General features: G+C 38.9%; 1 protein-coding gene across 1 annotated transcript in view; it reads left to right on the top strand.

Annotated features, from left to right (window-relative positions):
* Positions 1-2,923: 2,923 nt before the first annotated feature.
* The window catches only part of gfra3 (GDNF family receptor alpha 3), a 48,741-nt gene continuing 26,580 nt past the window's right edge, over positions 2,924-25,084 (top strand). The window contains exon 1 of the mRNA XM_042419759.1: positions 2,924-3,704. Coding sequence (XP_042275693.1) covers positions 3,665-3,704 — 40 coding nt within the window. The 5' untranslated portion in view covers positions 2,924-3,664. The remainder of the gene's footprint in view (positions 3,705-25,084) is intronic.

The following is a 25,084-nucleotide window of genomic DNA, read 5'->3' on the forward strand; positions in this document are numbered from 1 at the left end:
ACTTTGTAATCCACTGCTTTAAAGAGACAAAATAAGTCTGAGGCTACATGTGGGGAAAGTGGCCCATTATTGTATTATTGCATAATACTCCCAAAGTTGCTTCCCTTTATAGGTTCCACCTCACACTATTGTCGCCCGAGGCCTTTACAATCACTATAACAGTTCTCATATAACTGCATTTATATTTAGCCTATATTACTATGATATTCCTTTGGGAATTTATAATATTTCTCTGCACTCACTGAAAAAATGGGGGAAGCATCTGTTGAATAAACTAAACTAAATCACATCTGCTCAATAATTAATTATTACAGCTTAGAACATTATGTTTCAAGATAAAGTGAAACAGGCCAAAAGTGCTTTGATTGTGTTGTGATCAAGCCCTGACTACCACAGCTTGAGGCTGAAGCCTGTGTGGAAGTACCTTAAAGTGCAATATAGTGGAAACCACTCATAGTGTTCACGGTTACAGTGATCAACTGCTTATATGGATCTAAAAGCTCAGGACAGAATCATTCCTGTACAAATGCTGTTTAGATAACTAAGTTATAGTAATCACGTAGTTTGCTTACAGTGTTCATTTTGGGTCTTTTCATAAATAACAACATATGGAAAAAAATGTACTTTACTCCCATGATACATGATACATGATACTATGACAAACTGCCAAAAATGAGCCAATGAGATGCAGCAGCAAAACAAGTGTTTTAAACAGCTGTTCTGTATTTTGAAACAGTCAATAAAATTCAGTAAATAGCAAAGTTGCCAATTTTATTACTTTATATTCATGTGATAAATATACAAATAGATGGTAATCTGCATGAGAGATAAAGAAAAAGAAAAAAATCATCTGCTTATAGTGATCAATTTGATCCAGACAGACGTGATCAATATAAGTGGTCTCCAGTGTACCACAGATGACCACGAGATGCTCCAACTGACTCCCATTCAAAAAGCCTCAACTTCTCTCTAGAAATACTAAATCAGTCATTATTTTCAATAAGTCATTATGGTCCCAATCTCTAAATTCAGGTCCTCTAATAAGTGTGCTGGTGGTAATTTTGGAAATTATTGCTCTAAGATGAAGCTGTGGTGATTACACTTCAACTTACTGTACCTTACCGTACTGTGACAAAATCATCTCAACTCAAAAGTCCACTGACTTCCTGACTCTTTCAGAAGAAAAATAACCTACCTGACCATCAGATGCAGTCAGTAATGTTATTCAATCTGTAATCTAGCTATAATAAAAATCCGATATATTATCTATGTATTAAGAAAAACAAAATTTAACATGGACCGATCTGTTCGTTTAAATATATTTATATGTGCTCATTTATATTTAAATGTGATGATATTTGTACATATAAGGAGCCCAAAGTCTACAGAGGGAGCGCTGTTGTTCTGTCCAATTAAAACATGAAGCTTCACTTTATCTTCAGACAAACTCATGTAGCAGCAACAAGTATTAGATTTAATCTCTGAGACCAAAATGTATCTTTCAAAGGAATTATATCATATATCAGTATGGAGACAACAGGGCCAAGCGATAAATTACCAAAGAGATCAGACTGTTCTCCACAGGATGTTGACAGAGGTTGACTGGCCAGTCATGCCAGGGGCGAGCGGCTCTTCCCATCTCTGGAAATGTCAGAGTGAATTTCCAAACAGGCATTATTTGGGTAAACTTACATAATGGAAATCTAAATGGTTACTTTCTCACCTCAAAAAATATCAAACTTAATAACGTGACATAATAACAGTCCTACGATGAACATTATAACAGCTTTGAGCCTGCATCAAAATCTCTGCCATTGCTGCCGGTTGGTGTGAAATGCATTCTGGGATACTTTGGATACTTAGAATGCATTTCTGTCAGCTCCCGATGTATCCTGGATGAAATGGGCGGAGCAAGAACACCTCCTGTCATTTGGACTGTACTTGGCTAGATGTGGACTTTGAATAGGAACAGTAGTTGGGCTGTGACTGATGATGTTTCACAAGAACACAAGTGCACACGAGAACACAGACTGAGAAAGACCTTCTTGCTCTTTAGCTGCTAAATGCTCCACTGTGTTCACCAGCTAGTCTCTAACTGTGTGTGTCTGCTGTTTGGTGCTGAGCAGGTAGTGTACAGTGGGTTTATCAGAGCATTTTCTCTGAAAACAGCTGCCTGCTGCTGCTGGAAACCAGGTTGATGAGAGCAGAGAGACTGAAAACCAAAACAATGAGCTGAAAGAGGCTAAAATGCTTGGTGGAGCTGATGGGAACTGCAGAGTTGGTGATGATTCTCTGTGAGTTTGTAACTATGAACACACTTTTTTTTTTTTTTTTACCATACACATACTGTATCCATATAATAGTAATGACTAACAAGTGTTGGTATATTAGATAATAAAAACAATCATAACTGACTTTATTACATTACAATACATTAATATAACACTCATCTATTGAATCAACACAACTGTATAAGTTGCTGTTAAAACATTAGGGAGTGACTAATGACCACAATTTTATTAACACAATATTATTTTAGAGACTTTCTAAAACGTTGCATCAAGTCTACAGATGTCTGTAGGCTGCATAATCTTTCTTTTCAGGAAATTTGAAGACACAAAAGCTCTTCTTCATGGAATTTTAAAAAGATGCATAAAGAACTCTGGTACAGTACTTTTCACTGCATCGCTTATCTGTAAGAGACCTCATTGATTTTTACTGGGAGTTGAAGCATTCTATAAAGTGTTCAAACCATTAAATATGTTATTTCAATAGACTGTAGCCGGGGTGGAAGTCATGCTTGAAGAGAATCAATTTAATCTTTGGGTAACTTATATTAAGTTACAACAAAATACAATTACTATCAATACAAATATTGGATTTAAAAAAAAAAAAAAAATAAACCTGTTGGCATAGGGTGCAGATTTCAAAAGGCTCTTGTAATGACTTCAAATGCTTCAAAGGCAGTGTCTTTTTGGGGTAACAGGAATGTGAATTAACTAAAAATTCAACTTACAATATCTACTCAGTTATAAAGACCTCAATACACAGTCTATTTTCTTCCCTTGGTATACTATCCCTAAAGGTGATGATGATGATGGTGATGATGATGATGATGATGATCTGAGAAGGAGGAGGAGGAAGAGTAGGAGGAGGGATATCACCAGTTAATAACCCCAGCCTCCTCTGCCTGTCAGCATCATGATCGCAGAATGTACCGGGACCCCTTCACCAGCGGAGCCGCGTCGAGATGAGTGTCCGCGGACAGAGCTGCAGCCGGTGACGCTTGACATTTCCTCCATCCAGTAGTTGATTTCTCCAAGCAGCGCGGTGTGAAGCTGGAGCCTTGGCACAAACACACACACACACACACTCTCACACACACTCACAGAGGTTGCCTCTCCGGCGCGTAATTTGCTCCGACACATTCCTCCGAGGCTTCTCCTTCCTTCCGTCTGGGGATTTGAAACTTGAGGGGGACTTTACCGTCGCAGACAGAGAACAAAAGACGGACGGACTGGACGGAGAGTGTCGGTGCGGTGAATGTAGCGGCAGGCTGGGTGTCAGTCTGCGGGGCGCACAGCGGTGCTGCTGGACCAGTCGAGAACGCACCAAGTCCCGTCCCACATCCCGGTTTCCCCCCTCTGTCCTGAACACGGCAAACATGATTTTCCTCTGGATTGTGCTTGTTCTTTTCTTCTCAGGTAGGTCCAATTATTTGATTTTTTAGAATAAAACTGAAAGGTTGAATCTTTTGTGAAACTGTTATACCACACTCTTTGTCTGGATGCTCTTTGGCTCGCAACTTAAATGGAGATGAGGATGGAGAGCGGGAGGTGCTTCATTTGTAGCCACACATTTCACCCCCAAAGTAAAGCGAGATATTTCTGCCTTCTTTTATTATTACCTCCATTACTCTGAGGTGCAGGTCTTTTGTTCGTTTGGTCAGTTTCACGGTCCTGGAGCCACAGGGATGTGAGGAGGTGTGCATTTTTTCTCTCAACTTTTCAGCAGAGTAAAAAAAAATGTCTCATAAAGCTGCCTTAATCCTCAAGTAGGATTTTTTTGTTTCACAATAATAACAGCTGTTGGTTGTGCTTTTAGTTAAAGCAAAACAATATATATCGTCTAAAACGCCACTAGGCTACGCCCTTCCAGCTCCAAGCCCTGGACTGAAACTTTAAATATGATGATTGAGCTGACGGATATGTGTCAAAAGCTCCATAAAGACACTGGTGCTATTCAGTGCTTTTTTATATATATATTTTTTATATATATATATAGGCTACATATTTTATTGTTTGAGTCCCAGCAGAACAGCAAGAATTCTTTATTTATTTGTGAGGTTGTGGCTCTATATGGAGTAATGAAGCTTAAAGAATCTAATGATTTGTTATAATAAAATACAGTTTCATACATAAGATGTTTTAAAGTAAGTCTGTTTTAAAATCAGTGTTCTTTTTTCATATTGTGATTTCTAAATGCCATATTTTGACACATTTGCACATAAAAAAATCAGAGAAAGAGAAAGAAAAACCAAAAAAAGTTCATTATTGAGGAGCAAATAAATCATAATAAATGACAAAATGAGTACACATGAATGACAGAATGTCTTCATTGTAAACCTTAAAACCTAAAAATGAAATGTTCCATGTAGATTAAGAGGAATGTGAATGCAGCATATCCTAAAAAAAAACTATCAAACAAAAAATGTGATCCGCCGTCATCCAAAATGAAACCCTGAATGTTGCTCCTCCATCTGCTCTGATAATGATTGTGCTGAACCACTTTATTTCAGGTGTATTTGTTCCCCTGTCTCTTGCAGACCAAGGGAAGATTCAGACATGAAATTCAGCGGACACATCAGGCATGATTTATTAAGAGACAATTAAAGCATTCATGTTTTTAGGGGATATTTGTCCCCTTCATATACCTTCACAGATCTCCAAAGAGACGCCTTTTCTTTTTTTCTGTCTTTACACAACTTTACAGCAGATGTTCTATATGCAGTAAAACCACTCTAGACCTTCTTTTATTTTAAAATGCCTTTTTTTCCTCATTGTATAGATTGTTTTCTAATGATTATCCACCCTGACAAGAGTCGTGACTATCTTTGGATGTTGGGAGAACCCTTAAAGTCCGTCTTTATTGATACAAACAACACTGAATATGATTCTTGATGGTTTGAAACTCCACCTCAATTCTACAAATTATTTCCTGAATTAGTGTGTGATTCACACATAAGACGCTTTGCTTGATTTGGTTGAAATCTTAAACCAAATGAAAAATTGAACCTTTCTTGTTGCATTTGCAGAGCTGTATTTGTGCGCTTGTATTCTCACCAAAGCGGCTTCTTGACGATCATTTTGCAATCAATGAACTTGCTGTTGGATGTATGTTGTCCTGAGGATTAACTTGTCATGTTTATTGTAGGACCTCTCTTTATCTCTTTGCGTGTGTTTTGTATCGAGTTCGGGAGTCTGTGTCTGGCCGCTAAAAGCTTGTAAATGAAAAAACTGAGAGAAAAAAGCCTTTTTTTTTTCCAGCACCATAGATGTACTGTTAGAGAACTTTTTTAAAGGGTTGTTTACAGTACCATTCAGCTATGGTCAAGCCTGCAACAACCATTTTGTGGTTAATAATTGAGGAGGTTAGTAGGCCAAGTTTTTATCACCTACAGTAAAGAGTTTATGCAATCTTCCAGGAATTTAAGATAAAAGCAGTAAATTGGTCAACACAAACTCATTGTAGGTATATACGGAAGTTTAGTAATGACAAAAGAATGTAACTAATTTTTATCTCTCACCAGATTCTGAGCACTTGAGAATGTGAGAGTGCACACACACCAACAATTTATGACTAACGGGACACGCCCATGTCTGGCTATTAGCATGTTTTTCTCAGTTCAAGTCTGATGTGATGCCAAAAAAAAAAAAGCCGAAAGCTCACAGCGCACCTGCAAGTCACCTGACGTTATTTAGGAGGTGGAGTCTAACAAGATGATGCTTCAGTTTTAGTTTTAGTTGATTTGTATGCAGAACCTGTCCTTTACCGCTCAGCTGTGGACTTGACTTAATTGGTTTTTTTTTTTGTAATTGACGTACATCCATAGATACTGTTAAATCATTAAGGTAGGATATGTAAAAAGCATTTGAATCTTTCATTTTCTTGCAATACATTTTTTGTATATGTGTGTTATTAAGAAAAAAAAGAATCACAGTTATTGTGTTGTAATAATTACGTTGGTGGTATCTACTGTAGATTATATCAGTGACTCCCAACCTTTTTGTTTGGTGAACCCTCAGCCCTATCAGATCCTTCTCACAGCTGCCCCCCCCTCCTGTTAAATGGGACAGCTTTATGGAATTGTGTGATAGTGTTACACTACAGTGGCTCAGGTTGATTCTTGGTTTACAGGACACGGTGATCCTGGAATTGCTCATGTTTATGCATGGTCTTTTTTAAAATTTTATTTTATTTTATTTTTTATTTTATTTTTTCCAGTAGATGCGGTCCAGTTTGCGTTAGTTCAGACACTGGACGTCAACCTTTTATCCAGCTTTTTGCTTTTCGTTGGCTTTTTCCTAGTTTTCATGAACTTTCAATGGCAACACTTGTTTTTAAAGTATTATTCAGGTTGGTAGAAGTTTGCGTTGTGCAGTCAGACAACCACAGCATACCATGAGAATAAATATATTTAAGATCAGCATCACCACAATTTGAAATCATATTTGTGTATTTATTTTCTTCCTAAACACACATATGTGGATATACTGTCTATAATAAAATCATTATTTCTATATTTCTTTTCAAGGTATTTGAGCTCTTCCACAGTCTTTCCAGGTACCCCCTGGAAACTGTAGAAGAACCCCCTGGGGTATAAGTACAGTACCCCTGGATAGGAATCATTGAATTATATCAGTGCTGCTGCAGGTCTAATGAAATTCCCCCACAGTGGCTTTATGTGAGCGTGGTCTGCACAGCAGCATGGCCCCGCTGTGTTCATTAGCCGTGTTAATGATTGTCCAGCTTGTAGTGACACTATAATGTTGAGTGACAGGCTCATATATCTCGCTGTCTCTCTGCCTCAGGTTTACCCGGTCCCCTCCCCTCCCCCTCTTTCTCTCCCACAAGGCTTTCAGGTCGTGTCTGATTTTCCTTTTTTTTCAATCTCAATCTAAATTCCCCCTCGGATTCAGCGGCGCGTCAGAATAAATTGTTCAAGTCGTTCAATGAGGAAGTGCAGTCAACCGACGCCGGTGTGCAAACACATTTGGAACGGCGATGGTTGACGTCTTATCGGTGCGGAGGCAGGTGTGCATGTTTGTGTGTATTTTTGGGGGTGGGAGGGTGCGTGACAGGGCTCATTTTGCATAGACGCCACTTGTGGGTTTTTGAAGACCTATACTGATACCGATACTTTGGGAGTGAAGCTGCCCACAGGGAATATTTACCTTCTCTTAGGAACATCTTGTTTCCCCTGAAGTAGCTTTATGGTTATTAAAAAGACCTTATCCCACACTGTCTGACCATATCATATAAATATATTGTATATCAGCTTGTCCAGCTCCTCACTGCAGCTATATGATGCCTATATTGAGTGAAATATTCAAACCATTCCACCAAATGGAAATATGGAAATATAACATTCTTGATGTCTTGTTCATCATGTTATACACATTTGCCCAAAATTCGGCCTGACATACTTGATGTTTCTGGAAACTTTGGGATGCTTCAACTTGACTAATTTCTTGGTGAGAAAAAAAAATGCTATCAGTATTTGTCACAGAATTCTTTGCTTGACAGGGAAGAAAGACCTCAAAAACATTTATACTACAGGACACTACATTTCTCTTTTGAAAACCAGGGAGCTGGTGCACCAAATCTGCAACATGTAAGCTGCAATTGTAACATGAGATATATTCTTGATGCCATATGCAACCCATGCAGGAGCATGCAGAGGCCCTGAAGCACTACAGCAAATTAATGGCAATTTGCAAACAACAATCATTTGTGATACATGTTGGTGTAACCATTTGTGACTTTGCATGTAAGCAGTGCTCTTAAATCACTTTGTGACAATAATAATCATAATATAATCACACTCATAATAGGATACCAGATCCATTTAAAGGTGCTCTCCAGCAATTTAGTGTTACACTTCCATAAAGTTGAGGGACTTGCCAATGGCAGATTAAAAAAGGAATAGTCAAAATTGAAGAAGCAGAAGCTGAGATATCCTGACTTTTAGATACTAGTATGGGCCAGGCTCCAAAAATACTGGATCCTAAATTTCCCACATCATCTTTTCATTAGACTCTCCCTGCCTGGTAAATGCTCACATCTTTCAAACACCGTATAGTACAGTTTATAACGCAAACTTTTTGTTAAAGCAATAATTCAACATTTTGGTCTGAATATGAAGCTTAGCTCAGCACAACAACTGAAAACAGGGAAACAGCTAATCTGGCTAAGTCTGAAGGTAAAAAAAACACACCTACCAACACCTCTAAAGCTAACTAACATGTTATATTTCATTTGTTTAATCTGTTCAAAAAAACAAAGTGAAGAAACAACAATTCACCATTTACCTGGGGTTATGTGCTGGACTATTTCTTGGCTGGGAGCAGTGTCCAGGCAACCAGCGGAGACTCCAGGAAGAAGGCCGTAGCCTTATATTTAATGGACAGACCAGAGCGTGGTGTTTATTCTCTCATCTCACTCTTGGTCAGACAGCGTGTTTCCCAAGATGTTAAACTATTTCTTTAAAAATACTATGTCTACAAATCCTTCATCTTCATCACTCTTGGCTACTTTCTTAGCCTAGACAAAATCTCCTCCAGAGCCACAGAGGACATTATACAACTGTTTTCACAGGTTGAGTTGCACTCCTCATGCTGAGTAAACTGACCTTTAGGTGTAAAATCTGTGGAGTGCCCCTTTAAATAAAATGGAAGCTATAGGCAGATTATATAGTGGTGTGATGCAATGGTCTATCCTTAGACATTACCTCATCTAAACACACAGCCTCCTCTTATAGCATATAAAACACACACACACACACACACACACACACACACACACACACACACACACACACAAACACAAACACACAGGTGTCAGGTGTTTCAAAGTATAGGATGGTTGTGTGCCTGTCTCACCGTGCTAACACACCCATTACTGCTGATTCAACGGCACTGCAGGGGTGTGTGCTTTGAACAACAGGAGTCCTTCCAGTAGGTAGGCAGAGAAAGAGAGAGAGAGAGAGAGAGAGAGAGAGAGAGAGAGAGAGAGAGAGTCTCATCTGTATTGATCTCCAGTGACAGACGATGACGTCTATGAAGAGCAATGAGGCCAGAGAAATGAGCATCATAAACCTGCTTTGATGATAAGTGTAAAAAAGCTGCTTGGAATAGGAGAGGCCATCATCCCGGGTCAGAGAGAGGGAGTGAGAGGGAGAGATGAAGAGGATTAGAAGTGTGTGAGGTGAATGAACTTGGTAAAAGAAGTGAGGAAATCCATCTTCCTTCTTCTGTCATATTTAATGAAAAATGAGAAACTCACCTGGCCTCCATCCACCTGGTTTCATCTGATCTGAATGCAGAGGTGTGTGTGTGTGGCGTGTGCATGCATGTGTTTGTGTGTGTGTGTGTGTGTGATAGCGTTCTTCTCAAAGGGAATGGTGTATCCAACGGGGTAGTTTGGAGGTCTTCTGTGTGTTTTGTTGATAACTGGGATTTGGAACTCAAACACAGGGGCGGCAGATGGTGTGTTGGCTTCTGCTTCCTTGGCTGTGTGTGAGTATGTGTGTTAATGTGTGAACAAGCCTTAGATTGAGTGCTGCGTGTGTGTGTGTATTGGTGTGTCCTCACCCAAACTCAGTGTCGGACACGATTCAGCGGTCCCTGAAGGTACCACTGCTCTCTGTGGTCAGAGCCTGGGTTGATCCCAGGCCTGACCTCAGGCCCATCTGCTATCATGATGACAGATGTGTCAGAAACTGGCTTCAGATCTGTGGCTGGACCCTCAATCCCCAGTTAGTCTTTCCGACAGACCGCCCTCCCTGTTGGCAGGAGGACCCCTGCCAGACATTTAGTTTACTTTAGGTTGGGACAAGACTCTTCAAACATTAAAACGTATAGAAACACATTCTTTACTCTTTATATGGAGAGTTTTGGCATAATCATGAAATTTAATTATAATTTTAAAAAACACATTGCAGCACAAGATCAGTGTCACTAAGTCAGGAAATTAGTGCTAAATAACAGAGCTGTTAATATAAAATAATGAAAAGCTGAGAAAACATAAGTAAAAAATATATATATGCGTCATGAAGATTGCTAAAACTTACAAAAACATTTTTTGAATTAACTAAAATAATTTTACAACACGCTGCGCTCTCTTTCTCTTTCTTTTCAAGAACAATATTTACACACATTTTCATTCTTTTCATGCCAGATGCACATTTTAGGGCTGGGGCCAAAGTGGGGAGTAAACACTTCCAACCCAAATAAAGCTAAAAACCAAATCTAGATTAAAGATGTATTTGTTGTTATGTGGAGAAGACTTAAGGTTTAAAGCTCTGCTTGGGGCTGCAATATTCATTACACCCCATAATTACTGTTAGATGGAATGAACAACACACTGGCATTTTTCTGTTCTTATAGCCATTATAGCGGGGCTATAAAGGTGGTGCAGAGTGAAGGCCATGGGGTCATTCAAATCAAATGCATTTATTCTCTTGATGATCAGCAAATTTCATGACAATCTCTGTCATTAGTTACTGAATATAAAACGTTTTTATTTTGACCTGTAGATGGCATATTTCATGGCAATCTGCTTTAGATGTTTCAGTTATACAAGAGTAAACTTGGGCCTGATAGTGGCATCAGAAGAAAGATCAGGGGGGTCACCAAATCTTTAGGATTCATCCTCTGGAGACTCTGAATATTTGAAGCAAGTATGATGGCACTCTGGCCAGCAGTGTTAGTCTAAGTAGTAGAAGATTAGAGTAGTATAGACTGTCCTCCCAAGATAAACGACACAGTAGATTGTAATGTTAGTTGCCCAAAAAACGACATATAATCATGTTTGAGTGACAGATGGGATCTAGTGGTCAGAGTAATTGTGACTGGGAGCAGATGACGTATGTAAATATATATATGTGCACAGATTTACTCATTCAGAGGAGGAGGGGTGGATGGAGGCATGAACTGATTTTATTCCTGTTTCCAACCGCAAGTCAGGACATATTAACAAATTAAAAAAACCTTAACCTTAACCCCATTGTTATTGTAGCCGTGACGACGAAGGTAACTTTAAGGAAATAGTAACTTTAAGCCACACCATGTTTCTCTAACCTTAATAAAGTGATCATTTTAACCCAAACCATGATCTTTCCCTGAACCTACCAGACCTAAACCACAGCGTTGTCACATCATAAAACATCATTATTGTTTAACAGTGATTTGTAAAACTTTTGGAAATCACAGACAAATGATGCGCACCAGCCAAGGGACATTGTTATAAACCAAACCGCAGGCAAAAATAGCTGCAGATTTCATGTGGAATGGTTCTCCCGGAAAAAATGGCTAACTGCTAGCTTGTCAAAGGAGGCGCTTTTTCGCTTCCCGTGTGTGTCTTCTGAGGAGACGGCACTTGGTCAAGAGCAGGTTTTAAGGATCTCAAGCATCTTTCCAAAAGGATTACCAAACATGAAAGCAGTGAGAGTCTTCTAGACAGTGCAGTAAAGTTGGGCTTGTTCAGCCAAGCAAACGTAGCTAACGTTTCTCAAAGTGACTGCGCATACAAACGCCAGCTACAGGATTTTAACACCAGAGTCATTGAAAAGTTTGTCCAGAGGAAGAACCGCCGTGCCCTCTGTCTCTTCAAGCGAGCTTTGAAGTGGTGAGTGAAAGAATTATAGTTTATCTTGCTGTTAAAGCATGGTATGTATTTGTAATGTGATTCTTACTTCTCTAATGGTCGTGGTTGGATTTTATGGTGAATCAAAGGCTTGGTGCAGAACTCACTGCTGCTGAACTGTTTAATCCTGTGAATAGTGAGATACTTATTTGCCTTTACTCATGTGGGTGTCTACCCCTGCTCCTCCCTTCCTACAGTCATCTTCTGCTCTCCTTCCTGCATTTAATTAAAACGTGTTCCCTAAAAAATGCCACTCCCTTCTCCTCCTATTGCTATCCTTCAGCCTGCAAACAGCTTTTGTATGAACAGTCACATTAGCATATTTTATCTAGTCCTGTAGTGCCCTGTAGTTATGCTGTAGAAGAGTCAAAATATCATTTCAGGGGGGATATGAAGCGATGATTATGTAATTTTTTGGTCATGCCTCTGTCCAAAGTAGTTGTTGCCCCACCATTTTTTTCCACCTAAAAATGCCACATTACAAGAGTACTGCTGCATATGTATTAAGCCTTTTGTGGCTCCAGAGGGAGCTGACATAAAACTCATTGGGTGTTGGGTGTCCCTGATCTTACTGTAGACAGGGCTCCCTTTGGCCAATGATGGGTCTCTACTGTCATCACTGTCAACCAGCTTCTCATTCGTGGTCTGTGTTGTGGATCCTGAAGATGCCAGGTTGTAAATTTCCAACATGCCCTGTCAGATGGTCTAATCTTGCGAGGCATGATATGCAACCAATGCAGCTTGGGAATTTTCATCTGTTTCTTTCGTTAGTGGAAGGCTTAACACTAGTGGCAGTGACTGTCTTAAAGAATGATATCATGACCCCCACCAACAGCTATCCTGCAGTTTGAACTTGCCTCAGCTGGCTGACTGACTGTGCAAGAGCCCTTTTCTTGTCATTATCAAATGTAATTTGTGAAAAACCACAGGCTGATGAGAGTCTTTGCCAAAACACAGGGAATGGAGGCAGAAGCTCCTTTACTGTAATACGCAACGACACAGCAGGAGTTCTTTTGCAAAATGTAAAGAAAAATGGGAGGCATTTATCACTGTCTGAGACCTTCGCAACCATTCAGACAGTATCCATTATTGTGCTCTTTGATCATAATTATACTAATTATGCCTCCACTATTACCTCGGTTTTTCATAAACAAGGAAGCAAGGGAAATGAGAATGTAGAGGCTTAGTGGTTCAGTCTCTGATTGTCTGTGAAATGTGATTAGAAATTTGCAGGTGACACACTGACTTTTGTGTGAATTATTCTGGTTAATTTAGGCGAGGGAAGAGCAGTGGGTTGCGGGCATAAAGTAACAGAGGGGGGAACCAAAGCTCAGCTCATATCGGTCATTTTCTGCAAACTGCTCCACATGCTCTTACTCCCACTGCTTTTTTAAAATGATTGGATTGGTTGACCTACCCTGGTACTGCAGAACTAATTTTACCAATATGAAGTTTTTGCTCTGTTAAAAGGTCAGACTCCCAATTATTGGCTCTCAACCTAAGCTTTTACTAAGGAAGCACAGAACATAGAGCCAAAGTCCATGCTGTGATCCTGAGATGTCCTCTAATCACAGGCTGGCAACACTCTGTTTCAGTTTCCACAAGCTCCAGCCATCAGCCATGATGGGAAACCATCTCTTCACATCAATGAAAGTTACTTTTCCAGATGCATTGCTCTGTCAAACTATCATGTCATTTGTTGAAATTAACAAGTTGCATTTTTAAGTGGCAGCAAAAACCTTTATCCAGGATTTTTGCATCTATGATGTTGAAACCAAAATGCTTTGCACATTCAACAAGATGGTGTCATGACTGTGGCTTGCTAGTTTCCTCCATTTTGCATTAGCAAAGATATAAACAAGACGCCTTAGCATGAAAGTTCATTCTTAAAATGGAGTTGTTACTTTTACTAAACAGTCGTTTAGTTTCAGATTTTGCTCATCATCAACTCCAACTCCTAATGAGGACAGTATGATATGGTCAAAAAATGGTTCATAGCCCCAGAAAATGCTTGTAGCAGCTGTAGGAGGAGGAACTTGAGTTGGGATTGTGTTGTTAAAAAAATGTTCAGTTTATTGATGGGGCAACTGGGCACACAATAGTGTATATGTGATAGTGTATAGTAATGGAGTAGTCTGTAGTTTGAATTGCTAAATATTTTTTAATACGACATTTCTAAAGAACAGAAAATTGTTGGTTTCTACACTAGTTTGTGGATGAATTGTATTTGTTTCAGTTAAGTTTTTCCCAACATTTGTGCACGCAGTGACTTCATAACATAGTAATGTCTAAGACAACTAGAATTGCTGTGCATTCTTGAAGCCATCTGAAGTTTTTTTTTATGAGAAGTGAAACGTCTTCAAGAAATATGCAAGTCCAGTTACATTTGACTTAGCATGTCTATTTCAGCTTCACAGTGAAGTGGAGATGAATAATCAAAGTGGCTTCCTGTTTACTTATTGTTTATCTTATTCCCCAAAATGTAGACCCACCCATCTGACACTGGCACTGAAGTTGAGAATTCTTGAGGTTATATCTTCGTTTTGTCTCTTTGATGCTAAACAGTCATTGCTGTCAGAGACACTGGTCACTCCTGTGGCATCTTTTCCCCGGGTTTTGTTATTGGATGCTCAATTGAAGTTTGTTTTTTTCTGGATGGCTGTCTTTGTCTGTTCATTCAACTGTGGTTGGCATCACTTCTCATTTTAACCAACCACTTATTCCTTTTTTTCTTCCAAACAAACCCGCAATGTGAAACGCATCACTTCCATTTCTCATCACAGTGCTGGGAATACTTTCACCCAGAGAAACACTTTTCACCTGATTCTTCACCACAGCTAGTTCCAAGTCTTTCTGTGCCAAGTATAAGAGGGAGATATTTGTACAGAGAGAGGGATAAGAGCTGATAACTGCACATGATAACAGCCAGTATACAGTATATTCTCACCAGGTATTAACAGAAATGGAATAACATTGTGGATTAGGTGCAGTCATGCTTTGTGCTGTAAATTAATCCTGCAGCTTTCACATTAAAACCAACCCTGTGGCACACAGTGTAAACACTCTGTAAAGGCCAGGAGGAGTTGGTGTGGTTTGTTTATGGTAATTATATTACCACCTCAGAATGAATGCGGTAATGATTTATTGATGTTGAAGTGCATCATTATTAGATGATGAGCTGGTGTTTCAACTGTTGCCTGAAGTGGCCTCAGGTGATGTTGTATTGACCTCCGTATCACACTGATTGATTTGTTTATATGTACAGTTATATTTGTTCAACTGTCCTTCACACACTATAGGCTGTGTCAGAGATCTAATAGAATTATAATGAAACATGGGGAAATTATATTAAACCCTATTTTCAGGATTACACTGACCAAAAGAGGGCACTACAGTTAAAAACAAGATGGTGTATGAATATTACCATGTATTTTAGTGACATTTAGTGACAGAGGTTGAGCTAACACAACCTCTGACTGGTCTTAAAACATGCCAAAAACTTTGCAATTTGCACAGATGTGTCCGAACAGTGTGACTTCATGTCAACTAGTTCCATTTTATTTCTGAACAGCCAACGTACCAACTGTACAGATGTTAGCTGTAAGCTAGCTAGCAAAGCACATACACATACTGTACATACACACGTGTTCATGTGACAGCTCAGCCTCTGATTTTGAAACTCAGCAGGAATGCCAGTTTTCTCTGATATTTTCCTCCAATTTATCTCCCTTCCCCTCTTGTCTCTGTATATGTATTAATTAGTCATAAGTCCCTGCATAAGCCCAGATTTTGATCCAAGCTCAAACATTTGCAACTCATGCCTTTGTTTTGATTGAATAAGGGTCACAGTACAGCTTTTTTACATTGACTTCATGCAGTGGTGCTGCCTCTAAAATGTGCCACAAGTTCAGTCTGAACACATACAGATTTCTGATATTAAAAGTATATTCAATGTTTTGGAAAATACGCTTATTTGCTTTCTAGGGGAGTGTTAGATGAGAAGATTGAGACCACTCTCATGTTTGTAGGGTAAATGTGAAGGTGCAGCCAGCAGACAGGTAGCTTATATTAGTTTAGACTGGAAACAGGGAAGCAGCTAGCCTGGTTCTGATCAAAGGTAACAAAATCCAGCTACCAGCAACTTTAAAGCTCACTAATTAACATGTTATACCTTGTTTGTTTAAGTATAAGAAAGACAAATTGTGGTTTTATAAGGGGTGGGGGGCGTGACTTCCTGGAGTCTTGTCACTGTAAGGGTTGTCAGGCACCTGGCCAAGAAATTGTCAGGCATACATGACGTTTTTGCTGGAACACTTGGCAAGAAACGTGACCCGTGATTGCTGGATTGAGTCACTGTTAAACAAACGTGCTCAGTCTGAATGGATGTCTTCCTCGAAGCAGCGCTCCAGACTCTTCTGTGTATACACCACAGTGCTGGTGTGCAGCAGATGGCATACTGTTCATTGTTTTCAATATAGGAAAACAATGATAAACTCCACCAGCACTGATGGAGAGTGCTGCCTGCCGCCTGCAGACACAGTGTGGCAACAAAAGTTTAATCTTCCCTTCTGCCATCTACTGTAGCTGTGATGACAAACGGGCTTTTTTGGAAATTCTACCTAAACGGAGGCACGTACATTTATTTATCAACATGTACTTCTTGTTCTTTTCTGTGAAGATAAATTAGTGAAAAGCTTTCTCTGAACATTTTGGAGTCTGGGAGGAAAATGGCTTACTGCCAAAGTTAGGTTTAGCTAAACAATTTCACTTTCATGCTTGGCCCTCTTTGTAGTCAGCCTGGCCCTCCTTACTTGGCAACTTGCACACTGTGGCTTGGACTTCCTTTGGGAACACCTCTTGAGAAATAGTCCTCAGGCTCACATCTACAATAGCAAGGCAGCAGAGAACAAGGGCCACCTAATTCATTTCAATGAGACTTATTTCGGTGCGGTGGAGGGGGGTGCCTGTTGAAAAGTGCTTCAGCCAAAAAGACAGAGTAGTGCATCAAAAAAATTGGTTCTGCCACATGTCGGCATAGTTCACTCTGTTGGCCAGTCAAGTACATACAACATTCATAGCAGCTATAATACAAGACAACAGCATTACTCTGTATTGAGATGGAGGAGAAGATTATAGAGTCAAGTGAAACCTGAACTCCTGGGTTCTGTTTCAGAAGAAAAGAAAACCTCATTCAAAATCACATTATGTGCATTTCCATCCACGTGTTTTTATTCACATTTTGTATGTAATGGAAATGGACTTAAGGAATAAATCATGAAGCATGTGACTTAAACATTTGCATCTACTGAAGAGATGAAAACATCAGTGTGACTGGAAAATTAGCTCCACAAGCTGTTTGTCTCAACAACCCAACTGATAATATTTGTGAAACGTCAGTGGGTGGAAAAGCACATTAATTTGAATTTTTATTGGCTGATTTTTACTATTTAGGTGAAAACCTAGCTACTGACTGAAATCCAGCTTTGGAACAAGACCATACTCAACAGTATGTTGTGTGGTTCACTCCATATGTCCAGATAAGGATGGTCATTCTTTTCAAACATTCTAATATTGTTCATTTAAAGTCCCAATCCACTCAAAAATGTGTTTTTCTTCTTGTTCCTTCAGTTGGATGTTTGCTGATGTTTGCATTCATCTGCTGAAGGAGGAAAGTTTCTCTGTGCTCATCTGAAATCTCAGTTGAAGGTGTGTACCTACATTCATGATTTGTGACATCATCACTAGTTTGGAACCAATCATTGGCAAATATGCAACTTACAGTGTGATGTGGAATCTTGAAACCTCCAGTGCACAAACACTGAGAATGACTTTATGACAGACTTTATGGTGAAGTAATGAAATGAATCGTATTTGCATATTTATAGATTCTGGAATTTTTAATGAGGGAAAAGAAGGAGATTTTAAGAATTTCAACATGATAATTGATTTTTTTTGTGGAAAAACTTCATGAGAAATTATTATTCAAAGAAATTTTATATACATCTTAAAAAATGTCTGGAGGGGATCTTTAATATTTCTGTTTCTGGTGGTCTTAAACAAACACCATATCCCACAAACCTGAGACCTTCTCAGATAAAAAAATCACCAGCTTGACATTGTTGCTCTGATGGATTTTCCATAGTTCATCTGGCCACAAATACAAGGACATGAAGTGTTATGTATTGACTTGGCATCGATAAACCTTCAAAGAAGCCTGGCTAAGATTTGATGTTCTTCACCTATACCCTGTAGCAACATGCCTCACACCAACAATGTCTTTACTGTTGTTTTCTATACGTAAGCAAATTAAAAACCAAATTGAAAACAAGATAGGTTTCTACCCTAAGCAGCAAATCTTTTGTAAACAAAAGTGACAATGTATATTGCTTGTAATGGCCTTCCAAAATGACCCATATATGCAATTTTACCTGATCTGACACTTAAAAATCACAATTATAAAAAGAATGTGTACGAATTGTGTACGAAAACAGTGAGAGCTGCATCCAACCAGATATTGTTTTTGCAAATTGTCACACTCATGAGCCAATGGGATTGTTTACAGCGTGACACACACAGCGTGGAATATCTAAACACAGAGCTCTGCTCACCTTTAGCTCATAGTACCGGGTGACAGATTCAACATCAGAATTCCACATGATGGAATAACAACGGTAAGATTCAAGACTATTGTTGTTGAAAGTTCAATCAGTGAAAATGAGTTAGTGATAGTGAAAACATAAACGATGGACGGATAAAAAACGACATCAATCAACACGACACAGTGAGCATCGGCGTTTGTTTCACAGTTTGTGTGACCCTTACAGGCGCTCACCAACACACCTGTAACTCAGTGTCGGTATAAAGTAAGAGGCTCTACCTGGTGGCACAACTGCATCCTACAGCAAATCTGATGAACATTTTCTGACAGTTACACTGCACATCCCTCGTCTTCTGCATTATTGGTTAATATATTTTTACTCAGTTGAATTATTGACAGCAATTAACCCATAAACATCCCTACTTTCTATCATCTGTTTTCTCTGTGCTAGAAGGCCCACTTTTCATAACCTAAACATGGGTGTAGGTGGATGTGTTTGAAGGCACCACAGTTGAATAGAGACAAAATACATTTTGTTCTTCTATCACAATTAAACTTATTAATATAAACCCACATATAATATATTTGTATTATAACCTTTATTTTTATCATGGAATTATGCAAATTAGGCAAACTCATGTAATCAGAACGTATGTACGCATGTAAGTCAGAACAAATATAACTATTTCAGGTGCGTTGTCTTCCCTTAATCTTTTGTGTATAATGATTATTAATTAATATGAAAAATAGAAACATATGTACTGAAAAGTTATGTAGATGGCTGATTATTTAAAAGTAAAAACTGAGAAAAGCTTTGCAAAAAAAAAAGATTGAAATGATAAAAAAGAAAACTGAAAAAAAAAAAAATAGAAAAGTTGCTCAAAAGCATCGACTTCCCTTAAAACACCTCTGCTCCAGAGTACTTGATGGCTGCAGCAATGAGCAGAGTGCTGCTGAAACCTCATAATTGTACATATTGTGTTATTTGTTTAGGATCAAGTAAAATGCCACTTGAAAAAATTTTCATTCAAAAGATTTTTTTTTTGCTTTAATCCCTGCAAACTACTCGGTAAAGATTATGGAAAGATCATGGTGTCATGATCATGTTTACTATTGTTATGAAGTCCAACACCTTCCTCCTCCTCTTCTGACAGACATGAGTCATACTTCACATGGTCTTTGTCAGTTAAATGTAAACATATTGGGGTTTTTTGGCATTTGGCTGTCTAATTTTGGTATATTTTGTTGATTGCAATCAAAGCTGAATTTGATGTGTTATCAGACTGGTGTTGAATAAGAAGCTGTGGACCAACACCAGAACTGTGAAGTGTTTGTTTAATGGCGTCTATGCCAAATAAAGTACTTAAAGACAGAGTTGTAACAAATCTAGTATTGAATGCAAAAATACATAAGCTGCAACTTACCCTGTGGCCTTGTTTATCAATTGTAGCTATGGTGTTTATATATTTATGTATTTATATAACTTTCTTTGGACAAGAGCATCTGCTACATCCTGAAAATGTAGTCACAGCTTCAAAATAATCTATGTGATCCACATTCAACTAATGATCCTCTTGACTGGGCAACACCTTTACTGGTAAGAGGTCACTACTGAGGGTTTTTTTTTTTTGCAGTTTTGCAGTGAAAGTGTAGATGTGTCCTCTTACATTTCTTCTACCTTCCTCTGTTTATTCCAACAGAGGCTCAGTAAAGGCCAGTGGACAGCACAGTGTTTGATGTGGTATTAGGCTGTCTGGAGCACTGACACAGTGCCCAAGTACTCTCCTCTTTTCCTGCTTCTGGTCTGAATTTGCTGGATCCGCTTGTCCGTGTAGCGTGGAATAAAGCTGTTTTGATAGTGTCACAATATAGGAAAATAAATATCAAAGTATTCACGATCTATTGAGGAAAAAGAAGTTTCTCATTTGAAAGCCATGAATGAATGGCAGTGTGATAGATTGCTCTGTAACCCAGTTTCTCTTGTCCTCTCTACTTGAAAACGTGTACTTTTATTTCTATTTTTATTGTTCCAGAAGTTTTCTCATTGAAACCACTGACTGCTGTGTGTTTGTGAGTTTATGAAAATGCTAAACACACCCAGTCAAAATACAACAATTCATTTGACTTGTACTGTGAGGTGAAACACATTTTTGCCAGCTATCTGAACGGTAAAACATCTTCAACCCCAAACAAAAAGTTTCAAAGGTTGAGATGATGATCTCTCACTGAGATGATGCTACACTATGGGTACAACACAAAACCTGTTTGTGTTATTAAATATGAAATGTATTCAGAGTTATAGCAGGAGTCAACTTGCTAAAGTTGGTTAGAGTGTCTAATTTTCAGTGTTAGATTGTATTCTAAAAAACAATTTATGCTCCATTTATATGTATGAGCTTATCTGCTCATTAAACACTAAATATCACATAACTATTTGTGAAAATGTGTGTGAAAATATTCAGAATAACTCAGTGGGTGATATTGTGTGATTTTTGTTTAAAGCGTGGACGTTCTAATGGAAGGAGGCCTAGATGGAAATATATTAAGTGCCTATGATAAAAAATGAGTTTGTGTATTTAATAGGAGAGGTCCTAGATGTAAATACATTTGGTTTGAAGTATTATATATATATATATATATATATATATATATAATCTTTTAGTCTGTATTTGTTTACATTTTGGCAAATCTGCACTAGATTTGACGAGACAGATATAAATAAGAATATATACCGCCTTGAGCTCGGCTCAGGAAATACTGAGGAAAGATACCCGAACTAATGTCTCTCTGCTGCTGCTGCTGTGTGCTGCAAATTTTCCTGGAAGACATTATACTGTATGTGTGACCTGAGCATGACATGACCCCATAGGGAGCCGCTAACATCAGAGGATAGTGGCTTTAAAGGGATATGTAGTGTTTTGTGTGCATTTGTTTTTGTAAGTGTTTGATAATGTGATAAATGGCATCAGAGAGGAGACCCTCTGGCCAGACAGGCGGTCAGAATCAGGCCAGTTTGGGTTGAGCGGTTAGTCTGATGTGCGGACAAAGTGAGTTGTGACGGAGTGTGGGGATGCAGCGCTCCACAAAGGCTGTTTGTTCAACCAACAATGTTTTATGTATGTGGTTAGTCTTTCATCAGCACACTCAGTATTCAATTTACATACTGTCTACTGATCCGGCACTGAATGTTAAGCTGTTTATGCTCTCTCAGCCACTTTATTCTGACACCGCGATGTGTGTGTGTGGAAGTCTATGCGCACGTGTGTGTGTGTGTGTGTATGTGTGTGTCTTAGACAGATTGCTTTGCCCCCTCCGCCCCCTCCCCTGTGGTTGTGCAGTATTGTGTTCTGGTAATAATGATGGGTTCTGTGCCTCCCAGTCTCCCTCCCAGCAGGACACACACATAAAAGGGTCCTTCTCAGGGCAGCCATGCGCGCGTGTCTATGTGTTGTTTTTCACTAGTGTGTGTGTGTGTGTGTGCGTGTGCATATGTGCGCATCTTGGTGTGATTCTAAGAACATCATTTTCAGCGGTGCATGCTGATTGTGCCTCATACTGTGCGCGTGTCCAACCCATCAAGGTTCACATTGGTACGCTCGCTCTCCGTCTCTGCCTCGATCTCTCTCGCTCTCCCACCTCTCCCTTTTTCCATCTATCTTTCTGTTCCCCTATTTCTCCTCAACGTATGACATTTCTGCTGTCCTCACACAACTTCTCTGCACTTCCCCTGTGCGTATCAGCTATTGGATTTTTTTACCAGGGGAGCCTCTCCTTTTGCTACTGCAAATTGAAGCAGCCACACTTCAGAAAACAACAGTTCCTCTTGAAGAAACTTTTGGGTTCCACCATCCAATCGTCCATCTGTAACACATAAATAAATAAATAAATAAAGGAGAACTAGCTCAGCTGGCTGTGTGTGTCTTTGGCTGAAGATCTACTGTAGGTTGCTACAAAAAGAAAAGAAAGGAGAGTGAGAGTAGGATGTTGCTCATTGAAAGTTAGAAGCAACTTGTCTTTGTGTTTGTTGGCGTGAAGTGTGGTCCCCAGTCATTTCTAACCTGTAGGGGTGCTTTCACACCTTAGTGCGGTTCAAATGAATTTTGGTACATTTGCCTGTTTAGTTCAGTTGGTTTAGGCTGGTGTGAAAGCTGTCACTCAAACTCTGGTGAAAAAAAAACAACAAAAAAAATGGCGGAGAATACTTGAAAAGCTGTCTGTCTGTCTGCTTTGATCAAAACTGTGTGGACGAAGTGTAAAACATGTATAAAACTAAATGTTAACACTCCATCTACTAATCATTTCATCTATGTAAAGCTATAATTCAGCTTTGTCCATCCTGCTTGTGTCTGTTCCTCCTCATTCATGACATATGAGGTCCAGCTGCTGGGCTTGACTTATAATACTCATTATCAATTATATCTTGGTGAGCTCTTTGTGACACCAGAGAATATAAATAAACACATTAGTTTCAGGAAATTGCAGCATGATTCGCTGTCAGTCGCTCAATTCAATTTCCCCCATGTGAGTCCATGCAGCGCCGATGATGCAGATCCTCATGATGTCACCAAAACCGTCCAATGAGCGAGTTACCTGTCAGTCCATATGACTTTATGCTTGTTTTATTTGTAATGAGTCAGTATGAAAACAAAATTTCTGAAATGCTGTTCCCAGTCTTTATGACTCATCATCACAATACAATAGTCACTGATACAGTGACGCTGTAGAAATGAGAGCCTTCCCTTTGAGCTTCAGTATATCAGCTTGAAAACAAGACTCCCTGCACATCAAACTTCTTGTGTGTATGTAAGTTTGGGTTTATTTTTGCACATGTCTCTCAGTGACAAGTGAGTCATTCAGAAGTGACGTCTGTTTTTAAATACTTCGCTTGTTTCTGGGGCAGAATGTTTGTCAGGTGCAAAAACCTTCGAAAATCAGGCCTTCAGTGAAGTTTCATGCATAATGAAACTTACCTGCTGTGTAATCTCACAATGTTCTAACCCTAATAAAATAATTATATTCATTATATAAAATAAAAAATGTAAGATGAAGATATGCTTATATTATCTGGAAAGCAGGGAATTGGAATAAATCATTTCATTAACCAAATACTTCAAGCAAAAATGTAAAAACTCTCTTCTATCAGCACCTGTCAAGAGCTTTTTCAACTACTTTAAGTGACCTTGTTTTCTTTCAGATGACCTCTGTGTGTGCCACACATTCTTTTGATACTAATTGCATAATTTGAATTTGCATTCAATCAGTTAGTGCTCATCACCTCAGAAATAGTAGATATTATGTTAAAGTGAGCGACATAATGAGATTGAACTGTGAATTCAGCTCAGTCAGACACTACATGTTCTTCTATAATTTCACTCTGAAGGTTAAAATGAGAAAATCTGTTTCATCAGCATCACATGCAAGCCTGGAGAGAAAAGTAAGAATAAAATATAAAGTCATGCTGCATAAGCTTATACACACGCACGCACGCGCGCACACACACACACACACACACACACACACACACACACACACACACACGCATACACACACACACACACACACACACACACACACACACGCACGCATACACACAGAAACACACTGGATTCAAAGAGACAAAAAACAGGAGAAAATGACAAATTCTGTATCTCATAATTATGATTTATATTCTCAGAATTTTGAGAAAAGATCTCATAGTTATGTGTCCTGTCCAGACCTGAGCTTCAGATATATTTACTCTGCAGATGTTTTCATCATACTTTATTGCATGCTTTATTTTGATAGCTGTTACCAAACATGGTGCCAGCTGAGATGTATTTCAGATGCATGACTTTGTATCGGTGAAGCATCCGTACTGTTAGCTACTCCTAAACGAACAGAGCACGTCAGAGTGTTTTCCACCTGAACAGACCCAAAGACTTTACATGCCTTCACAGTCTTGACGCACTACTAATAATAGCATCCGCATTACTCAGTAACATTAACAGTGTGTCAAGCAAGGAGGAAATAAAAGCAAACTAAATCACATAGTTCCATCACAGCCACCTGAGCCTTCATAACCATCATTATAACCGCTATCGTAAGCATCTTTCCTTTTCCTAATAATTACAACATCATCACGAGATACTTTTCTTGTAATATGAAATCGTTTGATTCATTTGTTTGGTGGATTCTCTGAAATATGAAGACACCATGATGGTTATTGAAGAAATCAAGTTACCATCCTGATATTTTAGAATAACTTTACCTGATTTATAGTGTCTGAAATCACTCATTCACTACTCTCTGTATATTAGCAGTTGCTCTATCATAAGCAGTAAATCGAGAATTCAGACACTTATGAATCGTTGTCCTGTGTGGAGTTGTGGAGTCACACATCTGTAATGTTTACAAAATGCAGAGTATTGTATTGTGCTATTGTACCATGGACACTACTACACATAAAATGGACAGCTCATACTGTAGACTGTATTGTAGGTAGGGAGTGGTTTCAGATTAGCCATGGTTAGAGTTAGTATATGAAACATGGTGTAAAAGATGGACATCAGCCTGCTCCAGTGT

The sequence above is a fragment of the Thunnus maccoyii genome, chromosome 8, assembly GCF_910596095.1.
Source record: "Thunnus maccoyii chromosome 8, fThuMac1.1, whole genome shotgun sequence".
NCBI lineage: Eukaryota > Metazoa > Chordata > Actinopteri > Scombriformes > Scombridae > Thunnus > Thunnus maccoyii.